General features: G+C 57.3%; 1 protein-coding gene across 4 annotated transcripts in view; it reads right to left on the bottom strand.

The window, feature by feature from the left end:
* Positions 1-16,705, bottom strand: part of ARSG (arylsulfatase G) — a 103,065-nt gene that overhangs the window by 3,446 nt on the left and 82,914 nt on the right. For 3 of the 4 annotated variants that reach the window (XM_055574973.1, XM_055574976.1, XM_055574974.1), the window contains exons 9-11: positions 10,244-10,352; positions 5,202-5,322; positions 304-394 (exon numbers count right to left, since the gene is read on the bottom strand). In XM_055574973.1, the coding sequence (XP_055430948.1) occupies positions 304-394; positions 5,202-5,322; positions 10,244-10,352 (321 nt within the window). The remainder of the gene's footprint in view (positions 1-303; positions 395-5,201; positions 5,323-10,243; positions 10,353-16,705) is intronic. The other variant, XM_055574975.1, reaches the window with a different exon arrangement.

Raw genomic sequence — 16,705 nt, 5'->3', positions numbered from 1 at the left:
CTTTAAAGTCTCTCCCAGCCTCCACTGAACATTCAGTCACACGGGCCCCACAAGCAGAACCACAGGGTGAAGCGTTTTTTCGCGGGAGAAAGAGCAGCGTGGACGCGCTGGGCCAGCTCCGAGCTGGCTGGGGAGCTCAGGGAAGAGTGGAAAGACCTTGCTTGTGTATTTGTGGGTGTGGCGGGGCCCCTGGGACCAGATCTGGGGGCGACGCCGTCAGAGATGCCGAGCGCGTCCCCTAAGGAGGGCACGCGCCCTCGCTGTGAGGCCTGGGTGGGGGTCCGTGGGGTGCCCCCTACTCACCGGTGACGTAGAAGGCCTTGTACCGCTCCAGGCGGACGGTCTGAAGCGCTCCGTCCTCTCCGGCAGCCCCGCTGTTGGGGTGGAACAGCACCTGGGGAGGGGGGACAGGGCTCCCTGGTGAAGCGCCCAACACCCTCCCTGGACAGCAGGAGCGTGCTTGTCGTGGTCCCTGCTCCCCATCACCACCGAGCTCACCCCGCCCCAAACACAGCAGACACAGGCCTCCGGTCCACGGCCTACTCCCGGGAGCCTAAGCGGGCGGCGCTTCTCTGGGTCAGTTCATCCGAGTGGGTCACAGGTCTGGCTGGATTCCAAGCCCAGAACTAGCCAGGTCATCTGCAGGGTCTGGTGCAAAATGCAGATGAGAGAAACCTTGTCCCCAAATCAAGAATTTCAATGGTCAGCACAAAGGATTATGTTCATTACCCTGTGATAAACCGTGATGGAGAAGAATATGAAAGTAATGTACACATATGTATAATTGGGTCACTTTGCAGGAGAAATTAACACAGTGTTGTAACCAACTCTACTTCAGTATTTTTTTATGATTTCATTTTAATTTATCTATTTGGTTGCCCCAGGTCTTAGCTGGGGCACGTGGGATCTAGTTCCCTGACCAGGGATCAAACCCCGGCCCCCTGCACTGGGAGCAGAGTCTTAGCCACTCTTCCACCAGGGAGTCCCCTAAAATAAAATTTTAAAAATAACTATTTTATTTTACTTACTACCCCCGGCCCCCAAATTACAGTTTTCAAGATGGCCAGGGCATGCCAGGGGCATGGGTTCAATACCTGGGGCAGGGCTGTGGAGTTGGAGGCTAAATTCCACAGGCCACAGGGTATGGTTCCCCCTACCCTGCCAAAGAAAAAAGAATCGCCCTCCAGGATGGAGAGACCCAGAATGGAGTTCAGGGTTCCCAAGGGCAAGGTCTGGTAGGAAATAAATGACCAGCATCCTTGGAAAGCTGGGGGCTTTGGGCTGGAAGTGTGAGACCGCCCTGCTATGAATCATGACCGATATATATCGCTGGAAAGGCGCTTATGTGATTCAAAGTTTCCATGGAGCTAAAAAAAAAAAATGAGAAACATCTGTTGGAGCGGTAAACAGCTGTCCCCCCGTTTCCCGGCCCTGAGCGGCTGCCAGCGAGGGTGGCGCCCCCCCAACACCTGCCACTTCCGGGCTCTCGTGACAGCGCCCGCGATCCCGGCGGCGTGATGACAACGGCCCCGTCCAAACAGGAAGAGGGCGTAACTCAGAACCCTCAGCCCTTCCAGCCCAAGGAAGCCAAGCCTCCACCGCAGGAGGCTGTGTTGTTTCCTTCTGGAGAGGACCGGAAGTGGGGGGTGGGTGCCTGGAAAGTGGAGCTTTCTATTGTCAGCGGAGCTGCAACGTTACTCAGACACCCAGGAGATGGGAGCCCTGGTCTGTGGGATAGAATCCTTGACACCGTGTGACTCTCAGTAACAGAAGCACCGCAAGGGCGGACTGCCGACGGCAGGATGTTTACTCGCGTTGCCAGGCGCCGCTTCCGAAATCCAAGAGGAAGCGGAGTGGCTCGCCCTCAGGCCCGTGGATGGGCTTGGAGAACTCTGTACGCGCCCTGCTCTCGCCTCTGAGCCGACCGACCATGGCGTTCTTGTTTATATCAACAGAGGAAGGAGGCTGGCGAATTTACACACGAATCACAGCTGGAGACATTTCCTCCCCAGGGGACACGCAGTCCCAATTTCAAAGATAACTTTATCTTCTGCAAACACATGCATCTTCTTGGTGGCTTTTCTTACCTGTTGGGTTTATTCTATCCAATCGCCATTTTTCAAGCGGGAGGCATCTCCTTACTTTAAGCCCTGGGGGCCGGTGCCTAGGTGACATCCCCAGAAAGCCTGGAGGGCTCCCAGCCCTTCGGGTGCGGGCGTGCAGACCCCCATCTCCGAAAGCGGTCAGCCTTGTGCCAGCCGCTCTGGACAGCATCTCTGACCACTAGGGGCCTCTCTTCTCCTTAAGAGAGGTGATCAGTGGTCCAGAGACTAAGGACTTAACTGCTTCTCCGACATGTGGTCTCCAGGGATGGCTGGGCACTGGGTCACCACACGGCCCCAGGTTGGTCAGGGCAGAGCAGGTGATGAGCTGCTACGGAAGCCTTCCGTTGGCTGACAGTTCTCGGGCTTGGACGTGTCAGCCTGGGGCAGGGATAAGACGTGACCAGCCGTGATGCTGCAACTTCCAGCTTCCAGCCGGGAGCCAGGCGAGCCCTGAGTGGGACCTGTGCGCCCCCCTGCCCGCCCCACCTCACTGCTCCCCAACTCCCCGCTCCCCTTCCCTGCTGCGGCTGCCCTCGGTGCCTGGACACAGACCCCCGCACCCCCGGACTGCAGGGTGCGCAGGAACGCACAGCATAGAGTCAGCAGCCATGGTTTTGAACATCACAGACAAGACGGCCCTGGCTGTCCGCGAAGTGGGCGGTGAGACCGCTCCGCCGGAAAACCCACAGCCCAGCATCTGCTCTCATCGCAGGGCCCAGGGGGCGGGGCCACGGTGCACACAGCCCCACGTTGCTTCAGCTCACTCACTTGCCGTTGCCATTACCTGTTTGCAAAACGGAAGCACCCAACGGCTGAGGCGTTTTGCATAGTTTTGAGATGACAATCTAGGGGTTCCTTCGAGCTTCTTGAAACTGGAATGGTTTTCTAAACCAACCCATACCAGAACCTTGTAAGCCCAGAATATAGCTGAGGGTGAACACAATTGTGTTTATTAAAACATACATGTGTATGCTGTGGGAGTGAATGAATATATTCTGCATGTTAAGGAATGTTCCAAACAGGTGGAAACGTTTAAATCTAACCTTTAAGGCTGTCATGTGCCACTGGATGTCCCAGAATGTCTCACGCAGTGCCTTGCCCGTGATACTCAGTAAGTGATTACTGAATATGGAAAAATACACACGTGCATGTGTGTGTGTAAACACATGTATGTGTACGCACATCTTTATCATCACTCCTATGTTTCCCTCCTGGTCTTCCATCAGCAACTTCGAGAGGATTTACAATCGTTTCTCTGGGGGCCAACTAGGAAAGACCAAGGTGGGGCTCATGGTGAGAACCCTCCTGCCACCCCAGGAAATAAAAGAGACTCAGGTTTGATCCCCTGGAGGAGGGCATGGCAGCCCACTCTACTGTTCTTGTCTGGAGAATCCCATGGACAGAGAAACCTGGCAGGCTACAGTCCATGGGAGAGCAAAGAGTCAGACACGACTGAAGCGACTTAGCACACACTCGGAAAAGACCAAGGCCAAATCCAGGGCCAGCAGCAAGCTATGCTGACCTCTCAGGTGTCTTTACTAACACTGCAGGAGTCTAGTCCTTGGGGGGGCCGGGCCCACGGGAGACACACCCTAAAAGTTCCCGCAGAGCTCCTGGTGAGCGGTAAGGCGTGGCTGTTCCCCTCAGGTCACAGGGTGCCATCAGCCCCACTCCAGCTGTGACCCCACCCATCACCCGTCCCCACAAAACCCCAAACATAGCTGTGGCTTTTATCAGGCCGTCCTGCCGGGTCCCTGGGGCCTACGTTAGTCACCACGCAGCCCTGAAGAGGGGCCCCCGTGAGTTTGCGGAAAGAGGCAGCCTGAGAAAGCAGGTCTCCGCCGGCTGCAGGCGGAAGTTCTGCGCCCAGGAGCCGGCTCCCACGGGCGCTGGGACCGTGTTGAGGAGCCAGCATCGAAGTTTCCTGGTGACCTCAGTCACCCTCCTGGACACTCGGGAGCATCTCTCCGCTGACGCAGTCGACAACCCCCCAGGGCCACGTACCGCCAGCTCCCAGCCCAGGGGCGGAAGCCACCTTCCAGCATAGCTGTCCTGGGTGGGGGCAGGGAGCAGGGTTGGGCCTGGCAGGGTCTGCAGCTTGGGAAGTGGGGGGCGGTGGGGGGGATCAGACTGGCTGGGAGGAGCTGTTCTGCCCCAGGGGCCAGCCTGGGCCTCCAGGGAGGAGCCCAGGGCCCACTCTGACCAGTGCACCGGCAGAGGGGCAGGGCACCTTCAGGAACTGCCCCAGGACATTCGACTCACTTCCCTGTGACTCTGGGGAGGCCAGAAATAGACGCTTTGATGTGCAGGTCCCTAACTGGGAAGCCAGGCCCGGATCCCACCCGCCTCCTTCCCTCCTCCCACTTCCTCTTCCTTTTGGCAAAAGTAAAACAGAGAGAGAGACAGCCACCAAATGCTTCCGGGAACACCAGAGAGGGGCCTGGGGGCTGAAGGGCTGTGTGCACTGAGCACTCTAGGAGCCGGGAGAGGTCAGGGGCCCCGACCCCCAGGACATCATCCATCCATCCGCTCACTCATTCATCCATCCCGTTAGTCATCCAGTCATTCACTCAGTTCTCATTTATTGCATGCTGGCTGGGTGCCAGACCCCGTGTTAAGCGTACTGAGAATTCCACGATGAGATTCCTGCCCTGGGGGAGCTTTCGTTCTGGTGGGGTCAGTGGAGGGGGGAGGCAGGGAGCCCCATGATGCACAATGCAGACACTGCTCACACATCCCATCCAGCTAAAACCTGTGCCTTCTGCCTACGTCATGTCAGAAAATTAAATGATGGTGAGGAAAAAAAAAATTATTTGTTACAGGGAATATGTATCCACGGACACCCGCCCTAGGCTAAACTGCTACCTAGAAATCTGGGTGATGAGCTGGACTGACTCAGGAAGCAGAGCAGGGAGTGGGAAGAGGTTCCTCTCAAAGGAGTCCCCCTCCCCGGGGTCTGACACGCTGGACCTCCAGCGGCCACTGGCGGGCATCTTCTGAGGACGGGTCTGTCTGCACCCAAACAGGCAGACCCCGATGGGGGCAGCAGGCCAGCCTCCGGACGAGCCCGGGAGGACACGCACCTCCTCCACTTACCCTGTGTCCCATCTGCGCCCGGCCGAACAGCACCTGCGAGACGTCCAGACCATCAAAGCGTCGGCCTCGGGGCAGGGGGGCCCCGGCCAGGGCCAGCACGGTGGGGAAGATGTCCAGCACGCTGCGGGAAGACCAGGATGAGTCAGTCCCAGTGTCCCCAGGCCCTCTGCCTGGTCATCCTGGGGCAAGACCCGCCTGGACGGCCCCCAGCACGGGCCGTCCTCTGCCCGGGGTTCAGTCCCTGGGTCAGGAAGATCCCCTGGAGGAGGAAGTGGCAACCCGCTCCAGTCTTCTTGCCTGCAGAGTCCCATGGACAGAGGAGCCTGGCGGCTACAGTCCACGGGGTCGTAAAGAGTCGGACACGACCAAGCGACTGAACATCAAGTGCAGAGCGCAGGGAACTCTACTCCATACTCTGCAACAGCCCAGACAGGAAAAGCCTCTAAAGAGGGACTCGATGTGACAGAGGACGAGATGGCTGGATGGCATCACCGGCTCAATGGGCATGAGTTTGAGTAAACTCCAGGAGTTGGTGATGGACAGGGAGGCCCAGCGTGCTGCAGTCCATGGGGTCGCAGAGTCGGACACGACCGAGCGGCGGAGCTGAACTGAACTGATGCGCATGTATAACAGTCACTTTGCTGTACGGCAGAAACTGACACAGCATTAGACTCCAGTAAAAATTCATTTTTAAAAATAAATAAAAAGAGAACTAAGAGGCTCTACCTGTCACCACCTAGGCCACCACCACCCGCCGAGCGGGAGCAGTGTGTGACCAGCATCTGCAGGGGAATGTTTACTTCATTTCCCTCCCTGGGTCTCCATGTTGCAAATGGCTCGCTTGTGTTTAGAACATGGTCACGGGTGACACTTCCCATCCCCTTTCATTCAGCCGTTTTATTCCTTTTACAAACTAGTCCATGTTTGGGGGCGGGGGGGGTGCTCATTCGTGTTGGACTCTTTTCGACCCCATGGACTGTAGCCCGCCAGGCTCCTCTGTCCATGGGATTTCCCAGGCAAGAATACTGGAGCGGGTCGCCATTTCTTCCTCCAGAAGATCTTCCTGACTCAGGAATTGAACCCACGTCTCTTGCATCTCCTGCATTGGCAGGCGGCTTCTTTACCGCGTGGGCCACCTGGGAAGCCCTGGTCTGTGCTGAGGGCAGGAGAAAAGGTAACACCCAGCGACGTGAAGGAGCACCGCGCCCACAGCCCCTCCACCTGAAGGCGGCCATGACGGCGGGTGTTCCTAGTCTGAGTTTCTCTGAAGTCACATGCTACCATTTGCCTCCACACCGGGGCACATCTCCCTCCTGCATTCTGGTCAGAAAAAAAAAGTTCCAGCAGGAACAGAGCTGTGAATCTGAGAGCCAGGCCCACCAAGAGTCGGTGGGACTCTATGGAGACCCAAGGGCCCGGCCACATGAGGCTGGACGTCCCTGGGAGAGGATGGGCTCCGGCTTCCCCAACCCAGGGTCTGGGGGGGAGCCTCACCCCCCAGGAAGGGGTCTCAGAAGGGACCCGGCAGGCCATCCTCCCAGCAAACATCCTCCCCTCCTCTGGCCCAGGACTCCGCCCACAGCAGACCCTCCCCCTTGACTGGGAACAGGGGTCTCTGCTCTCCCTTTGGCTTCCAGAGTCCAAGGGGCTGGCGGCTTATCTCCCGAAATGCCCCTTCCAGGAGCTGGCACCCCACACACGTGCAGAGGCAGGAAGGGCAGCAAGCCCTCGTGGAGTACGGAGCAGTCCAGAAGCCAGTCCAGAGTAGGGGGTGGGGAGGGGGTGAGGGAGGGGATGGGGAAGGCTGCTTCCTAGAAGTGAGGACATGACCTCGGGGCAGGTGTGATCTGCAGGCAGGCAGTGAGAAGTGGGGGGCTCTGGTGGGTCGGTTGGGGTGCACAGGCCTGAACTCTGGGTCTAGAGTGAGGGAGGGGCTGGCAGAACCCCTCTGAACTGTGGAGAAGTGGGAACCAGCCCAGGGCATGGGGAGCATGCTCTTCAGCCTCTCTTAGTTGCCATCCATCCCGCGTGGGGTTCACTCACGTTACCCCCGGGGGAATCTAGGTGCCCCCATTCCTGGCCCAGGTCCCGTGGGGGAGGCTGGAGAGGCTGCAGCTCCCCCAGCACCCCCAGGTCCCCCTGGGAGACCAGCAGTTCCATCAGCACCTTCCAGGGAGCAGAGCACGACCAGAGCACCAGGAAAACCCAACACCAAAGCGCGCACGTCGCTGACCGAGCAGAACGCAGCCCGGAGTGGGGTTGTCCGGACCACCCATTCCCCCGGAGCCCGCTGCCAGACACAGCAACAGGGACGGGGTCTTGAAAGGGGAGGCGTGGCTGGGCCTTGCGGGGCAGGGTGGCACCCAGCCCATGGGACCCCCTGAAGGGCACTGCCTGCTGTGGCCCCTTCTTCTGGACCCGGAGACAGCTGCACCCCTGCACGCAGCCTGCCTTTCCCATCTGGGGAGACAGCCGTGGACCCGGAGACAGCTGTGCCCCTGCACGCAGCCTGCCTTTCCCATCTGGGGAGACAGCCATGGACCCGGAGACAGCTGTGCCCCTGCATGCAGCCTGCCTTTCCCATCTGGGGAGACAGCCGCAGCCCCTCACCCGGGGCACTATCCGCTCTCCTGGCAAAACAGGCCCTTAGCTGTTTTTCACATGAGGTTATTTCACGTCCTTCCTGCCCCGATCGTTGCTGTGGACTTGGCCCAGGAGTCCCCATGAGAGTGGTCCTCGGTTCCGGACAGAGGAGACGTGGCTCCCAGCTCAGGTGAGAGCAGACCCACCCCTTTCTGCACACAACCCAGGGCATCGCATGAGAGCTCGGACTCAACCGGCATGAGTCTGTCCTCCCAGGGGGCTCATGGAGCTGCCGCAGGACGTCCCGGTTGTCACAGCTGGGGCTGGGGGAGCCGTTGGCATCTAGAGACATCCTCAAATGCCTGGGACACCCTCCACCATAGAGTACGGTCCGGCCCCAAATGTCAACAGCACCAAGGTCGAGAGACCCTGATTCAGAGCTTTAGGGTCAGACCACAGGACCCTTTCGGCGTGTGCTGCCAAGCCCTGCCCTCCCCAAGGGACATCGGCTCCAAAACAGCAGGAGCTTTCGGTCTGCTGCTGCTGCTGCTGCTGCTAAGTCGCGTCAGTCGTGTCTGACTCTGTGCGATGCCACAGACGGCAGCCCACCAGGACCTCTGTCCCTGGGATTCTCCAGGCAAGAATACTGGAGTGGGTTGCCATTTCCTTCTCCATCGGTCAGATGAGCCTGTTCCAACATCCGGTCCCTGGAGCCATGCCTGATCCATCCTGGACACAATGATCCATCTTCATTGAAGAATTTTATGCTTTGGTTTTGGGCACGGGGGATCCTAGCTCCCCGACCAGGGATCGAACCTGTGCCGCCTGCATTGGAAGGCAAAGGCTTAACCACTGGACCGCCAGGGAGGTCCCCAAGACAGGCTTCCTTGGGACACTCACCAGCGAGCCCCTGAGTCAGCTGTCACCTCTGAAGCCTGAACTAATGAGCACAGGGATGCTGCTCCATCGTGGCATGGTGACCGACGGTAGGCACAGACGCCATTCTCAACCGACAACAGCGTGCTTGGCTCCTGGTGACGTCACCTGCGAGGTGGCTGAGTTCCCTGTGCACGTCCACCCCAGCCTGTGAACCCCTGGCCTGACTGCAGTGAGTCAGGCCCAGGAAAAGCAGCCCGCCTGGCCCACTTCCCGGCCAGCCTGATGTCACAAACTCCAGCCCGAGTTGCTGTTGTTACACCTGCTGGGCAGCCCCCTCCCCAACGGTACTGGGCTGACCACGGGCTCCTGGGGGCCCAGACGGTGCCAGGGACAGGGCCTGGCCACCTGCTGCTCTGGCATCACGGCTGGTTACCCTTCCGACCCCTGGCTTCAAGCTCCGCCCCCCCCCGCCCCCCTGCTGAAGGACACCAGTGAGACGTGCACTCCTCCCCTGGGCTGCGCTCTCTAGTCCAGAACCCAACTTGGTTGACGGCGAAAGACCTTTGGAACTAGAAAATTAGTCTTTAACTAGAACAAAGCCTCTGAGCGCGTGAGCAAGCACCTGGCGCCCCTGCCCATGGGGCAGACCATGAGGAGGACGCCCCCCTAGTCAGGAGTCAGGGCCGCGTGGCGTTGTGTTCAGGATGTTCACCACGGCTGAGCTCTGTGCCAGGACGTGGCCTCTGGGTCAGCCTCAATAAGGAGATCGGCGTGATCTGACATGTGATCACGCTGACAGTTGTCCTTCGAAGAAAGGGGCACTTCTTTTTGGAGCTTCTTAGGCAGAGGCAGGAAGAAGGTCCTGAGCCAAGGATTCAGCCTTTCCTCCCCAGCCAGGGGGACCCTCCTTCCCTCTCTCTCCCCTCCAGGGCACGTGAACGCTTAGACCCCTTTCTCAGGGCCATCCATCTGAGTGACCCCCCTCAGACACCTGCCCTACCCCCAAGGGGGGAATCATCCGGGTTCAGTGATCTGTTCTCCCCCGTTCCCTACCACCAGCTGGCATGAGTACATGCTAAGTCATTTCAGTCATGTCCGACTATTTGCGACCCCATGGACCTTAGCCTGCCAGGCTCCTCTGTCCATGGGATTCTCTAGGCAAGAAGCCTGGAGTGGGTTGCCATTTCCTTCTCCAGAGGATCTTCCTGACCCAGGGATCGAACCCAGGTCTCCCGCATTGCACGCACATTCCTTCCCGTCTGAGCCACCAGGGGAGTTTAGCCCAAGGAAAGTGGCGATGACGCTGCTGCAGACACCACTGCAGCCAGGCTGGTGGCCATGCAGCCCGCCCGCCGCCCTCTTCCCAGAGACGGTCTCCCCGGAGGAGGGCCTGAAGAGCCCCCTGTGCTTTAAGGAGCACACAGGCTGGCCTGCACACAGCTCCGCGCAGCTGCAGTCTGAGTCTGGGAAGGCCCTGTGGATGCCTGCCCAGGGTCGGCAAGGGGGAGGTCTCCAGCCACCCGAGCACACGCCTTCTCCTTACATCTCAAGGAAACTGGGTCGGGGCAGGGGGGTCATACCTCAGCAGAGCTGCGCTGGTCACGTTGACGGGGACCCTGCCAGGCCAGTACGCCACGGCCGGGACGCGGTGCCCTCCTTCCCAGGTGGTCTGCTTGGCAGGACTTCCCCCTGCGAGACAAGGTGGCAGTCGGTTCTCTGGGAAGAGCAGGCCTTCCTGACGGGGATGCTCTGAGAGCTCCCGATAATTCCAGCAAAGGCCCGACTTCCCTTGGTAATCAGCCATTTTTATTCACCTAGTTAATCTCTTTCAATGTGTGTATATGTTCAGTCGCTTGGTTGCGTCCGACTCTTGCAACCCCATGGACTGTAGCCTGCCAAGCTACAGCGTTCTCCGGCGAGAACACCGGAGTGGGTGGCCATTTCCTTCTCCAGGGGACCTCCCCGACCCAGGGATCAAACCCACGTCTCCTGCGTTGGCAGGCAGATCCTTTACTCGCTGAGCCACCTGGGAAGTCCAATCTCCTTCAATACGTGCTTTTATATTACTGGATAAAGGTGTAAATCGCTGCCTCTGTCCCTCGTTACGGAATCACGTCACCTAATTCCCTCACTCCACGTACGACCATCAGCTTGCCTGGCTTCTTTACTGTCTGGCTTCCTGAGCACCTGCACAGCACGACCCTGCAAACATCCCGTGTGCCTGAGACAGTGAAGTGAAAGAGAGTGAAGTCGCTTGGTCGTGTCTGACTCTTTGCGACCCCAGGGACTGTAGCCCACCAGGCTTCTCTGTCCATGCGATTCTCCAGGCAAGAGTACTGGAGTGGGTTACCATTTCCTTCTCCAGGGGATCTTGTCGTGTCTGACTCTTTGCGACCCCGGGGACTGTAGCCCACCAGGCTTCTCCATCCATGCGATTCTCCAGGCAAGAGTACTAGACTGGGTTACCATTTCCTTCTCCAGGGGATCTTGTCGTGTCTGACTCTTTGCGACCCCGGGGACTGTAGCCCACCAGGCTTCTCCGTCCATGCGATTCTCCAGGCAAGAGTACTAGAATGGGTTACCATTTTCTTCTCCAGGGGATCTGCCCGACTCAGGGACTGAACCCGGGTCTCCCTCATTGGAGGCAGACGCTTTAACCTCTGAGTCACCAGGGAACACAGGTGAGACACAGCAGACGCTCAACAAATACCCGTCAAACAAACGTGTGAAGGAATGTGTCTTCCTACAGGTCCTGCTGCTGCTGCCAAGTCGCTCCAGTCGTGTCCGACCCTGTGCGACCCCATAGACGGCAGCCCACCAGGCTCCCCCGTCCCTGGGATTCTCCGGGCAAGAACACTGGAGTGGGTTGCCATTTCCTTCTCCAACAGGTCATGGGAAATAAACAGGATGGGAAACAAAATTATTTGACTAAAGGCAGAAACTCCCCCCAGCTATTTGATCTGTCTGATGCCAACAACTGACCTGGCATAGATTTTGTTGTATTTTCCCTTTGCCTCACTTTTCCTCCCCCTTTTGTCTGCCTTTATTTTTGAATGAATGAGCTGTTCCAATGTTGTGGAGACAGCATTCATAATAGCTCTGACCTCTTACTTCTTTCAGGGAGGTAAGAACAATCTATGTGCAATCTACGAATTTCCACTGGGTAATTAAAGGAATTCTTTTCGTAACTACCGAGTCAAAAGTAACCAGCAGTGTAACGGTGACCAGCAGGCTGGAAGGGATGAGGTCATGCCTTATGGAAACATCCTGAATACACGTCGCGTTGAATTAGCCATGACCATCCCCACCACTCCCACACACGCCCCGACTTCAGCCCAGCTGAGCCAGGAATTCCACACGGTTAGCGTGTCAGAGGCCTTCCAAGGCGAAGGCTGTGTGTGCCTCACACAGGCCGCGGTCATGCGACGGCCTTATGTTTGGCTGCCGTAAACAGGGGTGGGGGGAGAAGCCCAGGCTGCCGGCGCTCTGCAGCGCCCATCCCGCAGCGAAGGCAACCTTTGAAGTCCCGGGCCAGCTCCCAACACCGGAAGTGCCCAGCATTCTTGGAATTTTCTCATAACCAGCTCTGGAGTCCCCCCAAGTGTTGAAGTAAGAAACAAAACACGCACCAACTCGCGTCCGTGTGGACAGTTCCTGTGTAGGGGTGTGGGGCTCTCGGAACCAAGTGGGCCGGGTGGGAAACTCTGTGGCCTGGCCTGGGGTGTCTCAAGCATCTGGCCGCCATCCAGAGTCCCGCTGCCCAGAGGGGCCCAGAGCCCCCTGCCATTATTCACGCACATGCAGCAGAGAATCCGGCGCTGCTGGGGCATAAATCACACTCCCACGTGGCTGCGGAATGCATGACTTATGCCTCTGCTCTGGGCCAAGAGAGGGTGGGAGCATCGCACACGCACAAGCCCTGCACACATTCGCCCCCCACCCATGAGGGGCGTTTCTAGGGACGCTTGGGAAATAGGTGGGTGAGAATATGGAGTCCATTTATTTGCAAGTCCATGGAACACAGTATCCCGATGAACTTGCTTAGCCTCTGAGGCCAGATGCTAAGGAAAAGTGAAGGCTTCAATTCCAAGAAACCAGTCAATGGTTCTGCAGGTCAACCAGAAGGCCCAAGATGGGGATTTGCACTGTGATGGGACTGTGGGCATCAGAGTCAGCACCAGAGTTGCATCTCTGCCTCCAAGACATTTCCAAAAAGGCACCCCAGCCCCTGGGCCTCTCAGGTAGCACCAGGGGTAAAGAACCCGCCTGCCAATGCAAGAGATACAAGAGACATGGTTTCGGCGCCTGGGTCGGGAAGATCCCTGGGAGGAGGGCACGGCAACCCTCTCCAGTGTTCTTGCCTGGAGAATCCCATGGACAGAGGAGCCTGGCTACAGTCCATGGGGCAGCAAAGAGTCAGGCACAACAGCATACGCCACACACACACACACACACACACACACACTGGCCCGTAATTAGTGAATCTGCTAATGGGCCCTCGCCACTAAGGGTTCTGCTCATCTGCCATAGTCTTATGTATTCTTCTTTTTCAGATGATTAACTTCCCTTCTTCTTTTTCAGAGAAAAATATGTCGATGTGTTTGCCTTATTTCGGCAGCGAGTTGAAAGCTGGAGAGGTGAGGAGGGATTCGGCCAGTTCTAAAACGTGTACACATCAACAGAGCAGACAGCCACCTGCAAAGATTAGGAATCAGTACAAGAGAGGAGAAGGCTGGCTGGGAGGAGCCTCTTGGTGTGGACACTTGCCGGGGGGTGGGGGGCAAACCCCCATCTATGTTTTGAAGACTAGCCTGCTGATACCTGTCTGTGCCCCAGCTTCTGGCTTTACCAGAAAGACACACTGATATATTGCAGCCATGCCCACAAGCCTCGTACTTGAAAGGAACTTATCTCAAGAGTCCAGAGTACAGGTAAGCAATTATAAATATATATATATATATATATATATGTATACACACCCACATCTTCTTGCTCCAGATTCCAGTATCCAGCATCTTGTCAGCACTGCGAGCGGCGGACCGACTTTGAAAGGTCCGACTGGCACTGTCGGTGGGTCCCCAGGGCTGATGCCTGAGAGCCAAGCCTCTGATCATCAGAAACACCTGCCGTGTGTGCTGTGCTTGATCTGCACCAGCAAACACGGAAATCCACAGTAGCCAGCCCTGGTCCCCTGATACTCTTCAGCCACTCCTGCTCCTGCTAATGGGGCCTCATCTTGCACTTAACACAGTCATAGCCGTGCTAGTGGTAAAGAAGTCACCTGCCAAGGCAGGAGACGTAAGAGACGCGGGTTCGGTCCCTCGGTTGGGAAGGTCCCCTGGAGGAGGGCCTGGCAACCCACTCCAGTGTTCTTGCCTGGAGAATCCCATGGACAGAGGAGCCTGGCGGGCTACAGTCCATGGGGTCGCAGAGTTGGAGATGACGGAAGCGACTTGGGACATATACACTAGTAACAGTAATTTCTCCACTTAACTGAGCCTCCCCGAAGCACAGAGTTGAGCGCGCCTGCATGCAGCATTGAGGACTTCCCTGAACGGTCTCCCTTAACCCTTAGGGCAACTTTCTGAGCTGAGCACTGTGACTCTTCATTGTTCAGAGGCAGACGTCAAAGCTCAGAGAGGTTAAATAATTTGCCCAAGGTCACACAGCAAGGAAACAGTCAAGTCGGGATTTGAGTCCAAGGCTGACTACACGGCCGGCACCCTCCATCATTAAGAGCTCCTAGGACCTTCTCAGACTGTGGTTCCCATCCCTGTATGCAGACTCGAGTCACTAGGGGAGCTTTGGAGAAATACTCATGCAAAGGTCCATTTCCCAGAAATTTTGAGTTAATTGACCTGAGCTGGGGTCCAGACACCAGGAAAGCCCTGTAAAGCTCTCCTGGTGAGTTCACGTAGAGCGTGCCAGTTCCAGGGCAGTAAGAAAGGGTACATGATGTGTCTCAAAACTACCCAGCGTGTCTAATGACAGGTTTCAGGCGGCCTGCGCCTTCGTGCCTTAACCCCCTGAGAACAAATGCAACCTTCTCCCTTCTCCATTGCAGTGAGTAAGAGCAACAGTTGAGTCCAGCCCATAAAGTAAAATGTGCAGTTTCTAATTTCAAAAGCTCTTTGTTCGTGGACAGCAACCTTCACACTTGGACCAGTCGCACTGGCAGAGCCAAAGCATCCGTCGAATTTGGCTTTCTGCTGAGAAACCACGTCTGACAGCCATGAGAATGCATTTCGAGGCACTTGGGGTTGGTTATGACTCTAATTAAGGCAGAACCTCTTACTTAAAGCAATAAATATTTAGCCTCAGCAACCAAAATATAAACAGAAGCATGATTCATGAGTGTGCTTACTTCTTCCTCCCTGGCTGTGCAAGGAGAGGCCGTTCTGAGATGCGTGGAGGAAGCCCCACCACGGTCCATGTTCAGACACACGGGCGCTTCCCAGAAAGGGTCCCTCCCAAACGCCACGGCTCCCTGAGTCAGAAGGGCAGGGCTGCTCGCAGAGGCTGGCAAGCCTCTCAGCACACGGAGCCGCCAAAGGACCCCTGGAGATGCTGGTTTTACAAGTCTCGGGTGGGGCTGACATTCCAGGTCACTCTGACAGCAGTCTCTGGGGACCAGAGGCTCAGAAAAAGCAGTAAGGTAAACAGGAGAAGGCCTTCTCGTCGTGAGACCTCAGGCGGCACGCGGGATCTGAGTTCTCCCACCAGGGATCGAACTCACGGCCCCTGCATCGCAAGTGCAGAGTTTTAACCGCTGGACCACCAGGGACGTCCAGGCAGAAATCTTAACGTACCTCTGTCTCCTCCTCCTCAGTTTTGAAGGGGGAAAGCGACTGTCATGGTCTCATGGGACACTGGAAAGTTGACGTCAGACAATGTATATAAAGTTCTGAGCAAGGCCCTCAGGCACAGTGCCTGCCACAGGAGTGCCCAACAAATGCGGTCCCGAAAAAACCCAAACAAAACAAAGGCACAACAAAATCCCCTACAGACAGGAATGGGCAGAAGCCGTGCCTGGCAGCCCGTGCACTGAACGCAGGCCTCTGACACTGTGCTTTGGCGCGAAGCGGACTTTGTTTTTAAACTGAATCTGAATGTCATTAGACAAGAGCCCTCTGTCCCACTGACCAAATCCCTAGTCCTGTCCACAACGGACGAAAACAAGCATGTGTTCATTTGAACTACCTGCTTGGCCCCTCAAGCCATTATATGAGTGTCTCAGGGCAGAAGAACGCACCTGTTCTGAGGAGTCCACATTCTATAACCTTCTAAAGAAGCAGCCTTCGTTTCTAAATATAAATATGTGCCTTTGCCAAGGATGCCCGGAGCTCAGACTCTAGTTTTCTAGAAACACATGGAAGCCAGGCCTCTAGTGAGGCCAAGGACTCCAGCTGGCCTGGGTGGCCGTGAGCGGGGTGGGGGTGTTCCGAGCCTGGTGGCCGGTGGCCGGAAAGGGGACATCACTTAACTCCCACTGGTCCCATCAGCGGACCCTGCCCCCAGCAGGCCGGCTGCCAGCATCCTCCCCACCCCGCACTCCTCTGACCCCTGTCCACCCCCCCGCACCCTCTCTGACCCGTCCGCCCCCCCCGCACCCCCTCTGACCCCTGTCCGCCCCCCCGCAACCCCTCTGTCCTCTGTCTGCCCCCAACACCCCGTCTGACCCCTGTCAGCCCCCTGTAACCCCATCTGCCCCTCTCTGACCCCGTCCGCCCCCCCGACCCCTGTCCGACCCCCTGCACACCCTCTGACCCCTGTCCGCTCCCCCTACTGCTGTCTGCCCCCCATCCCCTGTCCACTCCCCCTCGCACCCCCACCCAGACAGGCAGCTGGGCGGCAGAGCCGGCTTCCCAGTGGGAAAGGTTACGTAACTGCCGAGTAGCATCGCCTTACACCAAGGTCTCCCAGAAGGCAAGGATGCCAAACTCAGCAGCATGTTTCCTCATCACCAGGGGAGGAAGGAACAGCTCTGCTCTTCACATAAAGCAGGGAGGATTCTCCAGACAGAGGAGCCGTCCGTTAGGGAA

Source organism: Bubalus kerabau, chromosome 4 (assembly GCF_029407905.1).
Source record: "Bubalus kerabau isolate K-KA32 ecotype Philippines breed swamp buffalo chromosome 4, PCC_UOA_SB_1v2, whole genome shotgun sequence".
NCBI lineage: Eukaryota > Metazoa > Chordata > Mammalia > Artiodactyla > Bovidae > Bubalus > Bubalus kerabau.
This window is presented reverse-complemented; position numbering and strand designations above follow the sequence as displayed.